The sequence below is a fragment of the Sarcophilus harrisii genome, chromosome 3 (genome assembly GCF_902635505.1).
Source record: "Sarcophilus harrisii chromosome 3, mSarHar1.11, whole genome shotgun sequence".
Lineage (NCBI taxonomy): Eukaryota > Metazoa > Chordata > Mammalia > Dasyuromorphia > Dasyuridae > Sarcophilus > Sarcophilus harrisii.
Genome location: NC_045428.1, coordinates 203,700,929 through 203,717,732, shown reverse-complemented (window position 1 = coordinate 203,717,732; position 16,804 = coordinate 203,700,929). Strand labels below are relative to the sequence as shown.

At 34.1% G+C, this 16,804-nt stretch overlaps 1 protein-coding gene across 2 annotated transcripts in view; it reads left to right on the top strand.

The window, feature by feature from the left end:
- The window catches only part of CLCN4 (chloride voltage-gated channel 4), a 105,807-nt gene that overhangs the window by 65,394 nt on the left and 23,609 nt on the right, over positions 1-16,804 (top strand). For both annotated transcript variants that reach the window (XM_003765589.3, XM_031959007.1), the window contains one exon: positions 776-1,174. In XM_003765589.3, coding sequence (XP_003765637.1) covers positions 776-1,174 — 399 coding nt within the window. The remainder of the gene's footprint in view (positions 1-775; positions 1,175-16,804) is intronic.

Genomic DNA, 16,804 nt, shown 5'->3' with positions numbered 1-16,804 from the left:
TCTAGTCAGGAAGACATCTTTCTGAGTTCAAATATGGTGGCTTTGTGACTTTGAACAAGTCACTTAAGCCTGATTGCCTCAGTTGCCCTATCTTTAAAATGAGCTGGAGAAGGAAATGGCAAAACCATTCCAGTATCTTTGCCAAGAAAACCTCAAATGGGGTCATGAAGAATTGGACATGACTGAAATGACTGAAAAACAACAATATTGCATTTTAGCTTTTATACATGATCTAATTTCAGTTTCATCATAATCCCATGAAATAAATGAAATCATTAAGAGTTGGACATAACTGAAATGACTGAAGAACAGCAATATTGCATTTTAGTTTTTATACATGATATAATTTCAATTTCACAATGATTCTATGAAGTAACAATCAAAGATGCTATTATTCCTATTGACAAATGAGGAAATCCAGTAAATGATGGACAAGATTTAAAACTAGGTCTTACTGAATTCAAGTTCAGAATTTTATCCTGTACACCAAGCAGTCGTCTAGTATATATAATTTTTGTAGATTGCTGCACAATTCCATACCGTTGTGTTAATATGGGAATTGACTCCTTGAGGTGGAGGTAACATAATATGGTGGAAAGAATATTGTATTTGGAGCCAGAAAATCTGAATTTGAATCCTGTGATACTGGGAACCATCACTATTTTTCAGGTTCTTATTTTCTCATATACAAAATGGAGAAGATTGGCTAGACCAGCCTAAATAAGTTAGTTCCTTTGAAACCTTGGAGCCTGACTAGATTTCCTTTTCTTTGCAGGTGGAGTTACCCGAATGACTGTTTCCTTGGTGGTGATCATGTTTGAGTTAACAGGAGGTCTGGAGTACATTGTACCGCTAATGGCAGCCGCCGTGACGAGCAAGTGGGTAGCAGATGCTTTTGGAAAAGAGGGAATCTATGAGGCACACATCCACTTAAATGGTTACCCATTTCTAGACGTGAAGGATGAATTCACTCACAGGACACTGGCAACTGATGTCATGAGGCCCCGGCGCGGGGAGCCGCCACTTTCCGTGCTCACTCAAGACAGCATGACAGTGGAGGACGTGGAGACACTGATTAAAGAAACAGATTATAATGGCTTCCCTGTGGTGGTTTCCAAAGACTCAGAACGCCTCATTGGCTTTGCCCAGAGAAGAGAACTCATTCTTGCCATAAGTGAGTAAAGAGAATAATATTTACTAAGATGCTAATAGTGATGTTAACATAAAATGAAATGTGAAAAATTAATAATTTGTAAGTAATGAACAATGATAAACCAAGACTTGGAAAAACTTGTTCAAGTTCAAGACTTAATTTACTTAATGGCTGATTTATCAATACCTCCCTTTAAAATGACCCATGTATTAAATTTCTGCTCCAAATCCCTCTCCTTGTCCGGCCCCATCATCCCATCAGATTAGTTCATAAGTAAAGGAAGGGAAGAATCTATTAAAATCAGGGACCACTTACTTCTAGATATGTGCTCTTTCCTATGTCCTTTACCCACTTTCCATGATTATTTTTATTTTATTTTGTTTCATAATCTTAGATTAAAAGAAATAGAAGTTTATATGTCTAAACAAAGGTGGTCTTCTGATAATACAATATAATATTAATTCATTTGCATGAATTAAGCTGTGTTTTTTCCCATTTAATACCTATTTTTACTGGAAGAATGTGAATTTTGATGAGCAGAGAAGTGTGCTGGGTGATTAAGGCACTATCAAAATATTTGGGTCCTTGAGGAGAGTGGCAGTAGGAGATGAGAGACAGTTAAAGAAATAGAGATGGAAAAATGTGTAGGGCAAACATTAAACTCAGGAAATAAGTCTTCCTCCTCTTTCCCCTCCCTTCCTGTATTCCCCACTGTCAACTTCAGGAGAGGATTTGTAGTTAATCTATATAATAAATTATCTAATATACTATCTATATTATTTTTTACACATATATTCATATATATTATAGCTGTTATAGATGTTCTGTATATATTTATATATAAAATATGGCATCTATATATTATTTATAGTAATCTAATAGTAATTAATCTATAGCAGTAGCCCCCAAACTTTAAAAATATAAATAAAATAATTTTATTTATCTATTTTATCAATTTATCAATAGATAAATGAATGGATAGAAATAAAGACAGAAAAATGTGTGAGACAAACATTAAATTTAGGAAATGAATCTTCCTCCTCCTTCCCCTCTATTCCTGTACTCCCCACTGTCAGTTTCTGGATAGGGATTTGTAGTTAATCTATACAATAAATTATCTAATATAAGTATCTCTATTATATATATATATATATATATATATATATATATATATATATATATACATATATTTACACATGTATTATATTCATATATATTATAATTACATACTTATATATCATATAAAATATATAATTATATTAGATGTAATACAATTATATATAAATATATAATATGGTATCTATATATTATCTATAGTAATCTAATAGTAGTTAATCTATAGCAGCAGTCCCAAAATTTTAGAATATAAATAAAATAATTTATATTTATCTATTTTATCAACTTATCAATAGATAAAGGAATGGATAGAAATAGAGATGGAAAACTGTGTAGGACAAACATTAAATTGAGGAAATGAGTCTTTTTCCTCTTTCCACTCCCTTTTTTGTACTCCCCACTGTCAATTTCAGGATAGGATTTGTAGTTAATCTATACAGTAAATTATCTAATATAGTATCTATATTACCTATATATTCATATATATTATATATATGTTATAATTATATATATAAATGTGGTATATATATATTATCTATAGTAATCTAACAGTGGTTAATCTATAGCTTATCTGTTTTATCAATTTGTCAAAAAATAGATAGAACATTTTTTTAAGCAGTTACTGTATGTCAGGTACTGTGCCAAGCATTCAGAATACAAATTTAAGACAATTCCTGCTCCATGGGAACATCCATTGGAAGCATTCTAACAGAGGAAAGAAAATACATAAAAAGGAAGCTGGAAAGGAGGACATATTGTCAAGGCATGATTTGGATGTCGTTATGAATCGGTAGCCTGGGCCTGCAAAAAATAAGATGAGAGCTTGCCTATTGGGAGGAAGAATGAGAGATAAAATCAAAAAAACTGAAAGGGGACTGGAGGAGAGGGTGACCAGCCGCATCAAAGGCTAATTTGGACTGGGCAAGAAGGATGAGGATTGAGAAAAGACTCTTAGATTTGGCAATTAAGAGATCACTAGTCATGTATGTAGCATTATTTCTTCAGATAATGTGCTCTCAGTCCTAAGTGATCCATTTACAATTGAGCTTTTAGGATACAGCCTGAATTTTAAACTAGGAATTGCTTGTACATAGACTAGATGTATTTTGTTAATTGTGTTTATCAAGTTTGAAATGAGCTTGATTATCTTATGTTCTGTTATATACTTTACTTTTTATCTGAGGAAATAGTCTATAAGAGGATTTTCTTTTAGCATAAGACCAGAAGCATTTAATAACGGTATTCTGATAAAAGTTTTCAAATCTGCTGACTTAATAAGGGATAATATCTTTTAGATTTCTACACAAAAGTCATAAAACTTTAAAATCACATGCTTTGAGTAAGAGAACTATCTTTTGAACAAAGTTCAATATAGAATAAAATCTTTTTTTTTTTTTTTAGGGGAATACAATTAATTTTCAAGGTTTTAAGAAGATTTTTTACAAGAATATTTTAAAAAGGACTGAACACTGTCAGGCTTCATATTTTACAATAATAAATATTTCTAGCAGACACTGTAATATTTCTTATGCAGATACAACTTAAATTCAAGATATAAAAAATCTTTTGAATAAAATATAATTTAAACGAATTGAGCAGCTAGGTAGCACAGTAGATAGAGCATCAACCCTGGAATCAGGAAGATTCCTTTTCTAGACTTCAAATTTCACCTTAGACACTTACTAGCTGTGTGACCCTGGGAAAATTACTTAATCCTATCTGCCTCAGTTTTCTCATCTGTAAAATGAGCTGGAGAAGGAAATGGCAAACCACTTGGGGGCCAAGAAAACCTCCAAAGGGGTCACAGACACAACTGAAATGACTGAACCAACAGCAACTATTTTAATACATGAAGGATGAATGATTTCTTCAAAGAAGAGTCAGATAATTCTTCTTGGGTTAACTGAGTTTCAGAAAGGTAAAATGAGGCTATGAATTTTTGGTTTCCTCTTAGTTTCTTTCTGGTTTATAAAGGCCTCGTTTTTTGTTATTCCACTCTCACATAAGAGCACCTATAGATTTTTGGCCAATTTAATTACTTTCCCTTGGTCTTTTCCAGATTTATTTTTTCATCGGGGGCTGTCAAGCAGAGCTTGTTTTATATATATATATATATATATATATATATATATATATATATATATATATATATATACAAGAGAAGAATGTCTTCTCTTTTGCTATTTCTAATTCTTTTCCTGATGATTACTGGCACTGGATTTATAGAACCATAGATTGAACCCTGGAAGGGACCTTAGAGAACATTTTGTTCAATGAATTTATTTTATAGATGAGAAAATTAAGTCTGAGAAGGGTGAAATAACAGCAAGGCAGATTTACTACAACAGTAAATAGATTTCTGGACCTGGAGTCAGAAAGAACCAGGATCAAATATAGTTTCAGACACTTAGCTCTGTGACTCTGGGCAACTCATTTAACTGCTCTCTGCCTCAGTTTCTTCATCTGTAAAAACTGGAATGATAATAGCACTTAGATCCTAGTGTTGTTGTGGTAAATGAGCTAATATTTGAAAAAATGCTTTGCAAATCTTAAGATTCAATATCTTAGCTGAGCCAGAATTTGAAGATCCTCCAGGTAGAAATAATGAATTTAATTCCATGGCATCATGAATCTATTGACTGATCATGACTATATTATGGTTGATAACCTGACCTTTTCTAGGAACTATTTATATTTCCATCCATAATGGGACAGATTGCTTTATGTTAGGAATATAAGACATGAGTATTATAACATACATAATATAATATGATATGATATAACATAACATAACAAAAGCCTGGACTGAAACTAAACTGCCATTTTCCTAGTACATTTGGCATTTTATAAGATCATTCTATTGTTTTATTCTTCTCAGCTTAGCACTTTACTATCTGTGAAAGCTTAGTGTCATCTGCACAACTTGGATAACTGCCTATATATTCTCCCTTTAGTATGATATATAAAAATGTTCCATAGACTAGTCCCAGACCATCCCTGGTGGATTTTACAATTCTATTTCTCTGACTGGAGAAATCCTTTTTTAAATTTACACTCTGTTTCTTATCTGTATGCTACTTTCTTATCCTTATTTAAAAACTGTTCTCTCAAATCCATGGTGATTCAACTAAAAAAGCTTTTTGAAAATCTTAATAAAAGCGTATCCACTAAGTTTCCCCTTACCTAACTCTCTTGGACCGTGATGTCAGACATAATTTCATCTGACAGAAACCATAGTGCTTTTCTCACCAAAGATTATATTTGCTTATATATTTGGGATATCTTTTTTTTATATGTTAGAGATAAGTATAGAATTGCATTGTAATTCTGTTCTCTTTAAATGGAGCCTAGGCTTGTTTGTTTTTAAATATTTTAATCACATGTCCCTTTTAAATATATAATCTCTCTAAGGACTTTTAAACCAAAGGTACAATTTGAAAAACCTCACTGAAATAATTATGTCAATGAATCAACTACCCATTGTCTAGCTGAACAGGCACCTGCATAGAAACTACTGGCTAATTACTGCTCAAACACATTTCTGTAATCAAATGGTAAATAGTAATTGTCATCAAATTATTAGAGAAGGAATTTAGGTTTATGAACTGATAGCTGTCTAGGTAGTAATGTTTGGAATGTCTGTAGACAAAAAAGTAAATGTAAACAATGTCTTTATGCTTTCAATCAGACAGGTAATAACCTAGGGGAAAGGGAGTAGTAGTATTTACCCTTGAGCAATTAGAGATGCTTGTCTTAGACAAGTAGAGAGAGACAGGAAAAGTCTGCCTCTCCACGTATAAAGGAGGAAATTAATCTTTTACGTTGGTGGAACTGTATGTCTTTTTAGATTGTAGGAATAGGATCAGAATGGTAGAATTTTAGAGTTTGAAGGGACCTCAGAAATCCAATAGTCAAACCCACTTCAGAAAAAAAGAATCCTTTACTTACAACAGGTATGCTAAGTGGTCTTTTAGCATTTGTTGGAAAATCTTCACTGATTGATTCACTGAGGTAACCCATTACCTCCCTTCCACTTTAGTTTTTCCTGGTGTTCCCAACAAACTAAATCTTATTCCTTTTCCACATCTTAAAGAAGGAAAGGAAAAGAATAAGCCTTTATAGCACCTACTATGGTGCTAAGTGCTTTACAAATATCCCATTGAATCCTTACACAATAACCCTTTGAGGAAGGTATTATTATTTTCATTTTACAGGTAAGGAAACAGAGGCAAATAGTTATTATTGAACTTGTCCAAGATCAAGCTGGATTTGAATTCAGATGTTCCTGACTCCAAGGTCAGGGCTTTATCCATTGTTTTTCCTAGCTACTTTAAAATATCTCTTCCAATTCTGCAAAACAGATTTTATGTTTTCCCCCACATTCTGAATCTTTTTTTCTTTAGATTAAATATTTCCAGTGCTTTCAACCGATCTTCGTAAGACATGTTTCAAATCCCTTCACTAAACTGGACAACTCTCCAGATTATCAATGTCCTGTTCAAACTATAGTACCTAAATCTGAACCTAATATCACATCTGTGATGATGATCACAGATCATCTGACCAGGGCAGAATAGAGGGGAATCTATCATTTCCTTGTTTTTGAAAGCTAGTTTTTGGTATAGACCAAAATACTAGCGTCCCCCAACTTGTTCAAAGTTGTTCTTACAATTAAAAAAAATTTCCCCCCAATTACATTTAAAAGCTTTTGAGCTTAGTAATTAAATAAATTGGTGTCTACACATATTTCATCTTTCCTGCCTAGAATGTTCTCCTTTATCACTCTGTTAGAGTATTTATCATCCTTCCTTCTGTTCAGGTGCCATACCTTCCATAAAACCATTTCTTTTCTTTTCTTTTTTTTTTTTTTTTATTAAATAAAGCTTTTTATTTTCAAAACACATGCATAGATAGTTTTCAACATTAACTCTTGCAAAACTTTGTATTCTAAATTTTTCTCCCTCCCTTCCACCATCCCCTTCCCTAAGTAATCCAATATGTGTTAAACATGTGCAGTTCTTCTATACCTATTTATACAGTTATCTTGCTGCACAAGAAAAATCAGATCAAAAAGGGAAAAAATGAGAAAGAAAGCAAAATGCAAGCAAACAACAACAAAAAGAATGAAAATGGTATATTCTGATCCACACACAGTACAGTCCTCTCTCTGGCTCTCTTCATCACAAGACCATTGAAACTGGCCTGAATCCTCTCATTGTTGAAGAGAGCCACAGTCCATCAGAATTGATCATCACACAATCTTGCTATTGACATGTACAATGATCTCCTGGTTCTGCTCATTTCACTAAGCATGATTTCATGCAAGTCTCTCCAGGCCTCTCTGAAATCATCCTGTTGGTCGTTTCTTACAGAACAATAATATTCCATAACATTCATATGCCATAATTAATTCAGCCATTCTCCAATTGATGGGCATCCACTCAGTTTCCAGTTTCTGGCCACTACAAAAAAGGCTGCCATAAACATTTTTGCACATACAGGTCCCTTTCCCTCCTTTAAGATCTCTTTGGGATATAATCCCAGTAGAAACACTGCTGGATCAAAGGGTATGTGCAGTTTGATTACTTTTTGAATGTAGTTCCAAATTGCTCTCCAGAATAGTTGGATCCGTTCACAATTCCACCAACAATGAATGTATCAGTGTCCCAGTTCATCCCCTCCAACATTCCACTTTATCTTTTCCTGTCATCTTAGCCAGTCTGAGAAGTGTGTATTGGTACTTAAGAGTTGCCTTATAATTTGCATTTCTCTGACCAAATTTAGAACATTTTTTCATATGACTAGAAATGGCATAAAACCATTTCTTATCTTCCAATTGCTAGCATTTTCTCTTTTCTTTTTATTATGCTTATCTGTACTTTTGTTGTCTTCTGCCAGTCAAGTGTAAGATACTTTGGGATGGGACTTTGTTTCATTAGCATCTAGCATAGTGCCTTGTGCACTAAAATCTTAATGTTTGTTAAATTGAATTTAAAATGGACAAGAAAAAAGTTCTTAAATTGTAGAATATAGAAATTATGCTAAGTATCCTGACTTGAAACACTAGGAAGTGGTATCTTTTTTTCAAGGGGGAGAAAAGAGGCTTCTGGAGATAAGGAAGGTTGCAGTTATCTTCTCAGGAGACTTAAAAAAAAAAGGAGAGAACCTTGTTAGGGGGGAGCAAGTCAAAGAGATTGTAGTTTTTGGTCCGACGGTATTTTGGATCTGTTATTTTACCATATAAGGAATTTCTAGGGAGAAATAACTTTTAAGGATGCAGGTCAGCAACTCACTGGTAACTTTTTTTTTTTTAGAAGGTTGTCTAGATCCCAAAGCTTCTTAAACTGTGGGTTGTGACTTGATGACCTGATGGTCTTGTAAATGAATGTGGAGGTCATGAAATTGTGATTGATTATTAATAAATGTTTGATTTGTATATCTATTTTATATACCTACTGGATATATATACCTATCTATATATCTATATTATATATGCTACCTAAGGTTGCATAAAAATTTCTCAGAGATAGTGAAAAAAAAGTTTAAAAAGCCCTTGGTCGAGGATGCTGAAAAATGATTCACTCATGATCACAGTGCTAGTATGGACTGCAGGAAAGACTTGAGCCTCAGTTTTCCCAAATCTTGGACCAGCCATGACAATAAATTGTTTCTCAGATATACAAATTTCTTTCTCCCATAGGTTTTTTCACATGTTATAATGAAGGTTTTAAATTGTCACTAATAAATGACATCAGAATTTCTCTAGCTTCAAATCCAACACAGTTATTTCAGTTGTGTCCATCACTTTGTGATTCCATTTGGTGTTTTCTTGGCAAAGAACCAGAGTAGTTTGCCATTTCCTTCTCCAGCCCATTTTACAGATGAGAAAACTGAGGCAAACAAGATTAAGTGACTTGCCCAGAGTCACAGCTAGTGAGTATCTGAGGCTAGTTTTGAATTCAGGAAGATGTATCTTCCTGATTGCAGGTTGGGTACACTATTCACTATGCCAGCTAGTTACCTCATAAAACTATAAATTATACATTACACTTGCAATAATTATGCACAATTTATAGAGAAAATTTTTTTGGTTATTTATACTGGTGAGTTGTGTTGCTGTGTTAGCTCATTATCAATATAATCATTATTCGTTCAATAAATATTTATTATGTTCAGAGCAGACCAAATCCGACAGCTTATTCAAGATCAGTTAGAATTTTTGTTTTCATTTGCTTCATTTCAAAGATTATGTAATTCACATTAACAAATGTCAATGAACACTGCTATGTGCCTAACACTGTTCATTTTGGGTTTGCTAGGCTTTTTACTACATACCAGTACATACATACATACTGGATCCATCGTTTCCAGTCCTGCCTATGACCCATATCGATGTGTGATCCCAGGCAACTGCTTAGTAAACCCAGGCAGCTTTCTAAAAATAAAAGTTATAGATGAGTAGTCAGTATGTCAGTATGCAACAGTGGAACCGTGCAGTCAATAAACTTTTAAGTGCCTGCTATGTGCCAAACACTATGCTAAGTACCAGGGAGACAAAGAATACCATATGGCAATTTCTACTCTTTATGAGCTCTCAGTCTAATGGGGGGAGATAATATGCAAACAACTTTGTCCATATAAGAGCTATACTGGATAAATTGAGAGTAATAGTAGAGGTAAGGCACTAGACATATGGAGGACTGGAAAGAGCTTCTTGTAGAAGTTGGAATTTTAGTTAAGGCTTGAGGAAAGCCAGGGAAACCATGAGTAGAGACGAAGAGGGAAAGAATTCCAGGCAGGGGAAACAACCCGTGAGAATGCTTGGAATTGAGATGTGGCTTTTCTTGTTCTAAGAATAGGAGGGAAACCAGCACCACTGGATTGCAGAGTACATTGTGGGGCATAAGATATGAGAAAATTAAAATAGTAGGATTGGGAGATGGGCAGGTTTAATAAATAAACAGATGACTTTATATTTGATCTTAAAGAAAATTTCCATACTAGGAATTCCTTTTATCAGTGAAATCATAGGACAGGACACATTCTTCTCCCTTTCTAAAACTTTAATGTTACCATCTGTAACCAGATGGAATATTAAATTGTATAACTCTTTCCTTTGTGTAAATTTCTTTCTTATTGCTTCTTCCCTTCCTCTCTTCCTCCCTCTTTTCCTCCCTTCCTCCCTCCTTCCTTCCTTTCTCCCTCCCTCCTTTTCTCCTTCTTTCCTTCCTTTTTCCTTTCCTCCCTTCCTCCTTCCTTTCCTCTCTCTCTTCCTTCCTCCCTCCCTTCTCCTCTTCCTTCTTCCCTCTCTTCTTTCCCCCTCCCTCCCTTCCTCCTTTCCTTCCTTCCTTTCCTTCCTTTCTCCCTTCCTCTATCCTTTTTTCTCCCTCTCCCTCCTTCCTTCCTTCACTGAGTCTTTCATCAAACAATATTGCTGTTACTGTGTACAATGCTCTCCTGGTTCTACTCTTTTCACTTTACATCAGTTCATCTAAGTCTTTCCAGGTTTTTCTGAAATCACTTTACTTGACATTACTTAAAGCACAACATTATTCCATCACAATTGTATAGCACAACTTGGTCAGCAGTTTCCAAATTGATAAACATTCTCTCAATTTTCAATTTTTGCCACCCACTATAAAAAAAGCTGCTATAGATATTTTTGTACATATAAATCCTTATTGTAAAGACTTTTTGAGGCAGAGCTCTTGCAAAATCTCTGACGCATTTTTATAGTTCTAATTCATGCTATTTTTTTGATTCTTTTTCCTTTGTAGATTCACATGACTGGGGATTTGTATGACTTTGGGTTATCATCTTATCAATTAATATTTATTAAATACTGTTTTTGGTTCAGACTTTCCTTTTCAAAATAACAGTCATAAAACTTAGAATGGGAAAGATCGAGTACTCCCATTTTACTGATGAGGAAATTTAGCCTTAGAGAAGGTAATTAAGTTTCAGGTAATTAAGTAATGAGTAGCAGAGTCAGGGTTTGATTCCAGGATTTCTGACTTCAATATGAATGTTCTTTCTTTATTATGTATGTACTCTGGCTATGCTCTCAGGGTGGGACAGCTATATTTCTCCATAAAGTTCTTGGGTTCCCTGAAGGTTTTGTGGGGTATTTCTCTTCTCTGACCATCAGCGTGGGCCCATACTAGCCCTTCTTTATTAAGGAGTGAGTGATGAGCAATTGTTTTTAACCATTTTTCAATATGTAGCTTTTCCAGAGGAATTTTTACCTTAAAGTCAGAAAGAACAAACTTACAAATATTTCCACTCAAATCTGCAGGGTGTGTCCTTCCCTATAGCAACTCACATTTTTTTTTTTTTTTTGGATGGAATAAGCCCAAAACTTAGCTTAGTAACCACATAGCATTGTTTCCAATGATTGCATCACTGTTGGAGAAATCATTTACCAGGAGGTCATTTTTTTTTTTTTTTACTTTTTTATTATAGCTTTTTATTTACAAGATATATGCATGGGTAATTTTTCAGCATTGACAATTGCAAAACCTTTTGTTCCAACTTTTCCCCTCCTTCCCTCCATCTCCTCCTCCAGATTGTAGGTAGACCAATACATGTTAAATATGTTAAAGTATAAGTTAAATACAATATATATATAATGTCCAAATAGTTATTTTGCTATTATGTACTTGTTTTAATACCTAAATCAGGGAGGAAAAAAAATTCAGCAAAGAGTGGTATAGAACAATATTCATGAGAGAAAGACACACACACACACACACACAGATAGAGAGCGAGAGTGAGAGAGAGAGAGAGAGAGGAAATGAGAATGACTTACTTCAAGGAGACTAAATCTATATAACATGAAACAAATTTAGCATGACCAAATTGAGTTCCCTCACAAAGACAGAACATTCAGCATTTTAAAAAATTAATATAATTAATCACAGAGAAAGTCTGTGATTTCTTTAGTGTAAGAACCTCCTAGACAAAGAAACTCTTGCCACCAATGTGGCTTGGTACCTATTCTAAAATTTAGAATCTTGAAACAAAGAATGTAAATAATTTACACAAGATCACAAGCCAGTATGAAACAGGCATGTAATGTGAAGGTAGATCTCTTGATTTTTTTTTTTTTTTTTTTTTTTTTATTTAATAGCCTTTAATTTACAGGATATATACATGGGTAACTTTACAGCATTAACAATTGCCAAACCTCTTGTTCCAATTTTTCACCTCTTACCCCCCCACCCCTCCCTAAATGGCAGGATGACCAGTAGATGTTAAATATATTAAAATATAACTTAGATACACAATAAGTATACATGACCAAAACATTATTTTGCTGTACAAAAAGAATCAGACTCTGAATTATTGTACAATTAGCTTGTGAAGGAAATCAAAGATGCAGGTGTGCATAAATATAGGGACTGGGAATTCAATGTAATGGTTTTAGTCATCTCCCAGAGTTCTTTTTCTGGGTATAGCTAGTTCAGTTCATTACTGCTCCATTAGAAATGATTTGGTTGATCTCGTTGCTGAGGATGGCCTGATCCATCAGGACTGGTCATCATCTAGTATTGTTGTTGAAGTATATAATGATCTCCTGGTCCTGCTCATTTCACTTAGCATCAGTTAGTTAAGTCTCTCCAGGCCTTTCTGAAATCATCCTGTTGGTCATTTCTTACAGAACAGTAATATTCCATAATTTTCATATACCACAATTTATTCAGCCATTCTCCAACTGATGGACATCCATTCAGTTTCAGTTTCTAGCCACTACAAAAGGGCTGCCACAAACATTCGTGCACATACAGGTCCCTTTCCCTTCTTTATAATCTCTTTGGGATATAATCCCAGTAGTAACACTGCTGGATCAAAGGGTATACACAGTTTGATAACTTTTTGAGCATAGTTCCAAACTACTCTCCAAAATGGTTGGATTAGTTCACAACTCCACCAACAATGAATCAGTGTCCCAGTTTTCCCACATCCCCTCCAACAATCATCATTATTTTTTCCTGTCATCTTAGCCAATCTGACAGGTGTGTAGTGGTATCTTAGAGTTGTCTTAATTTGCATTTCTCTGATTAATAATGACTTGGAGCATCTTTTCATATGACTAGAAATAGTTTCAATTTCTTCATCTGAGAATTGTCTGTTCATATCCTTTGACCATTTTTCAATTGGAGAATGGCTTGATTTTTTATAAATTAGAGTTAATTCTCTATATATTTTGGAAATGAGGCCTTTATCAGAACCTTTGACTGTAAAAATATTTTCCCAGTTTATTGCTTCCCTTCTAGGAGGTCATTTTTGAAGAACGTTTTTTGATCTCTGGCTAATAGATGCTGAATTTGCTACAAAATCTGTCCTAGATTCCATCTCTTGGATCTCTGTGGCTTTCTCTCTTATGGTTGAAGATTCTTATATATCCCTCGAATAGAAAAGAATGAGCAAAAAGATCAGGTTGAATCCTTTTCTTGGGGCTATATCATTTCAACCGCCAAAGGCCCTTTCCTGTGCCATGTAGTCATGTAGAAAGGGTCACCCAGTTCCCTCATCTAGTGCAACGAAAAGAGATTGTTGCCAGAATGAACTCAGACCTTTTTTGAAGATGCTGACAGCCAATCAAAAAAAATAAATAAATCTCCCAACCACGTGGTGAGCCAACCAAAACCAATTACAGGATTCTACACATCCCACAGTCTCCCTAAAGCACTTCCCTTAAATATCATAACAATTCTCCCCAAAGCATCTGTCTTGCATTTTCTGCAAGAAGACACACCATCTGAGCAAGCTGATAGGGTCTATGCATGTATCAGAGCCCTGTTATAATTATATCATACTTCCTCTATTTATTGAACTATACTTTGAATTCTCTGGGAAGTCCTACATAAATTTATAGGTGTATTGCAACAAGTGACTTTCTAGTTAAGGCCTCCTTGAGGAATAAGGGAAATACAATGACAAATGCATGAATTACTCTGTTTCTATTTCAAATATTCAAAACAATTATTTATATAATTAGTTGTATCAATTGATATTACAAGATACAATCAACAATTAATAAAATAAGTTATACTTGCATTTGTATTTGCTATATGGGCAATTTTACAAGTCCTACAGTTGATACACATCAACAAAGGACAGATTCAATCAATATGGAAGCATAAAATGTTCTTCAAACAAATTTTAAATCTTTGAAATTTAGGTTCTAAATAGGATGATGGTCAGTGAATATGCTAATTTTCATCTTTGTGGTATACATGAAGTTCACATTAGTACTAGCATTATTATTATTTATGATTGCATAAACTATAAAGAAAAATAATGACTTTTTTTAAACAATGGAGTTCACTTTCCAAATATTGTAGCAAACATATCATTTTAAAAGGTTCCCTGGTAGACTCAGGATTGTATTTCAGATCTTCTGGCTTCCAGGCCCCCTACTCTCTTGCTAGGCACATCTGTTTTTCAGATGAAGTAAACAAAATGAGAATAGAGAGGAGAGCTGACAAAGCCACAATGTCAACTCCTTCCTTCTTGGATCATGTTTAAGTCTGAATCCTTTTAAATAAACTGCTTGAGATCAATCCAACACTCTGGAAAAAATTAGAGTAACAAACAAGAATGACTAATAATACTACTTTATTCATTCTATATATCTTTAAATGCCATCCAATGATAATTTTTGAAGGGTTTTGTTTTTTAGGTTTTTTGGTGCTTTGGCTCTCTCAAAAACAACGTTCTGAGTATAAACTGTACATTGCATTCTCTACCTGTTTAGTATTTGTGGGCCAGATATTAATAGAGAGTCTTTTTGTTTATGCAAACTAATACATCTTCATCATCCATTTAAACAGATGACTTCAGTGTTTTTAAGAGACAAGATTGCTGTTTGTTTTTCCACATGAAAGATGTGCACATTGTATATTTATTAGTCAAAGCTTTGAGGAGGAAAATCCACAACATGTTTTCTTCTACAAATTCTGAGCCCTTAAAGTCTTAAGTTTCTTCTCATTTCCTCTTTCTTCATGGAAGGCCATGTTAAAAAATGAGACAGATAAGGATTTTAGACTTGTAGTATGTGATTTCCACTACTAAAGCAGGTCACAAACTCTTTATGAGCATGAAATGGTCTCCAAGAGTTCCCATGACTAGAAAAATTCATATTAACATTGACTTTGTATAGTCAGCCTAGAAACGAAGTTCCCTAAACTTAGCTAGACTGGTCCTTTGTGTAATAGAAATATAATTCTTTCTAATCCATCACTTGTCTTTCCAGTTTGCTCTTCTAGCATGGTTTCTAAGAACCTAATATCATCTTCACTTCATAATGAGAGCATAGTGTAAGACTTTGATGGAGAATTCTCTACATAAGTTAAAACAGAATTCAAAAGCAGAAACTGCCTCTTGTCTACATTGGTAGCTCTTAGTTCCATATTCTTCACTCACCAAAATGTATTTTTTCTAAGAAATTAGCTCTTTCCGGTGCATTTGAAATATAATTTATGGGTCATATGAGATGGGAAGCTCTAACTTTGGGGCTTTATCTGTTGCACCTGGGAACTGACTTTTTTTTTTTTTTAAAACCTACCATCCTTTCTTATTCTTTAGTTCACTCACCCTTGGACCCTTCAGCAGCTCTGGATATAATTTGCAATCTCTGGATAAGCCTTTATTTTCTACTTCAAGGATCCATATCAAAGTCTTTCTGGAAAGCAGTGAAGAATACTCACATGTGAAGAATAAAATGAACAAACTATGTGATCACCAGCACTGTCTCAATTCCATTTTGTGTATACTTTCCTTTTGGCAGTAAACAGTCAGACATCTTTTATTGAGTACCTTCAGGATGTTGTTCAACATGATAACTGAGAACTAGGTTATCCAAATCTTGGTAGATATTATTTACTCCATATTAGATTAGGTTTCAAATCCGCTTCAGAACAGGTTCAGTTTGGAGAATATTTTAAGGTTCTTATTCAGTAATTTAACGTATGTTGACTCAGTTCTAGTTCAAATATGTTTTTTGAAACTCGACAAACTGTTAAAAATTCATCCGTGTTTGCATTCAATATTTGATTCCACAAATTAATTCTGGATCGACATTTGTTGTACGTTTGAAGCTTCAGGTTAGACTGTATAGTAAAATTTTAAAGAGCCATTTTTGGAATAGCTAGAAACATGCAATGTGATGAAGAATCATCAGCCTGAAGATAGGAGCAAATAGAATTTCATTGAGCATTTTTTGTAAAATCACTAAAAAAGAGAAGAGTCTTGATTCAGCAAAGAAGCATTCAATGCAATACCTTTGAAAAGATGGATCCCTGTCAGTGTATTTCTGATTGAATCTCATCCTTTTTGATGTTAACCATAGTGGGCCCCATCATCTGAAGACGTTTGCTCTGCAAGCCAGCCTTATGTTTCTATTTTAACTAGGGCTTAGTCTCCACTCCTATCTCAGTGTGATCCCAAATGCTACCAGTTTTCCATTAGAGTAGTGTAATATAATGAAATCTGCAGAGGACACTATTTTAGTCTTAGTCTTTCAAACAGAAA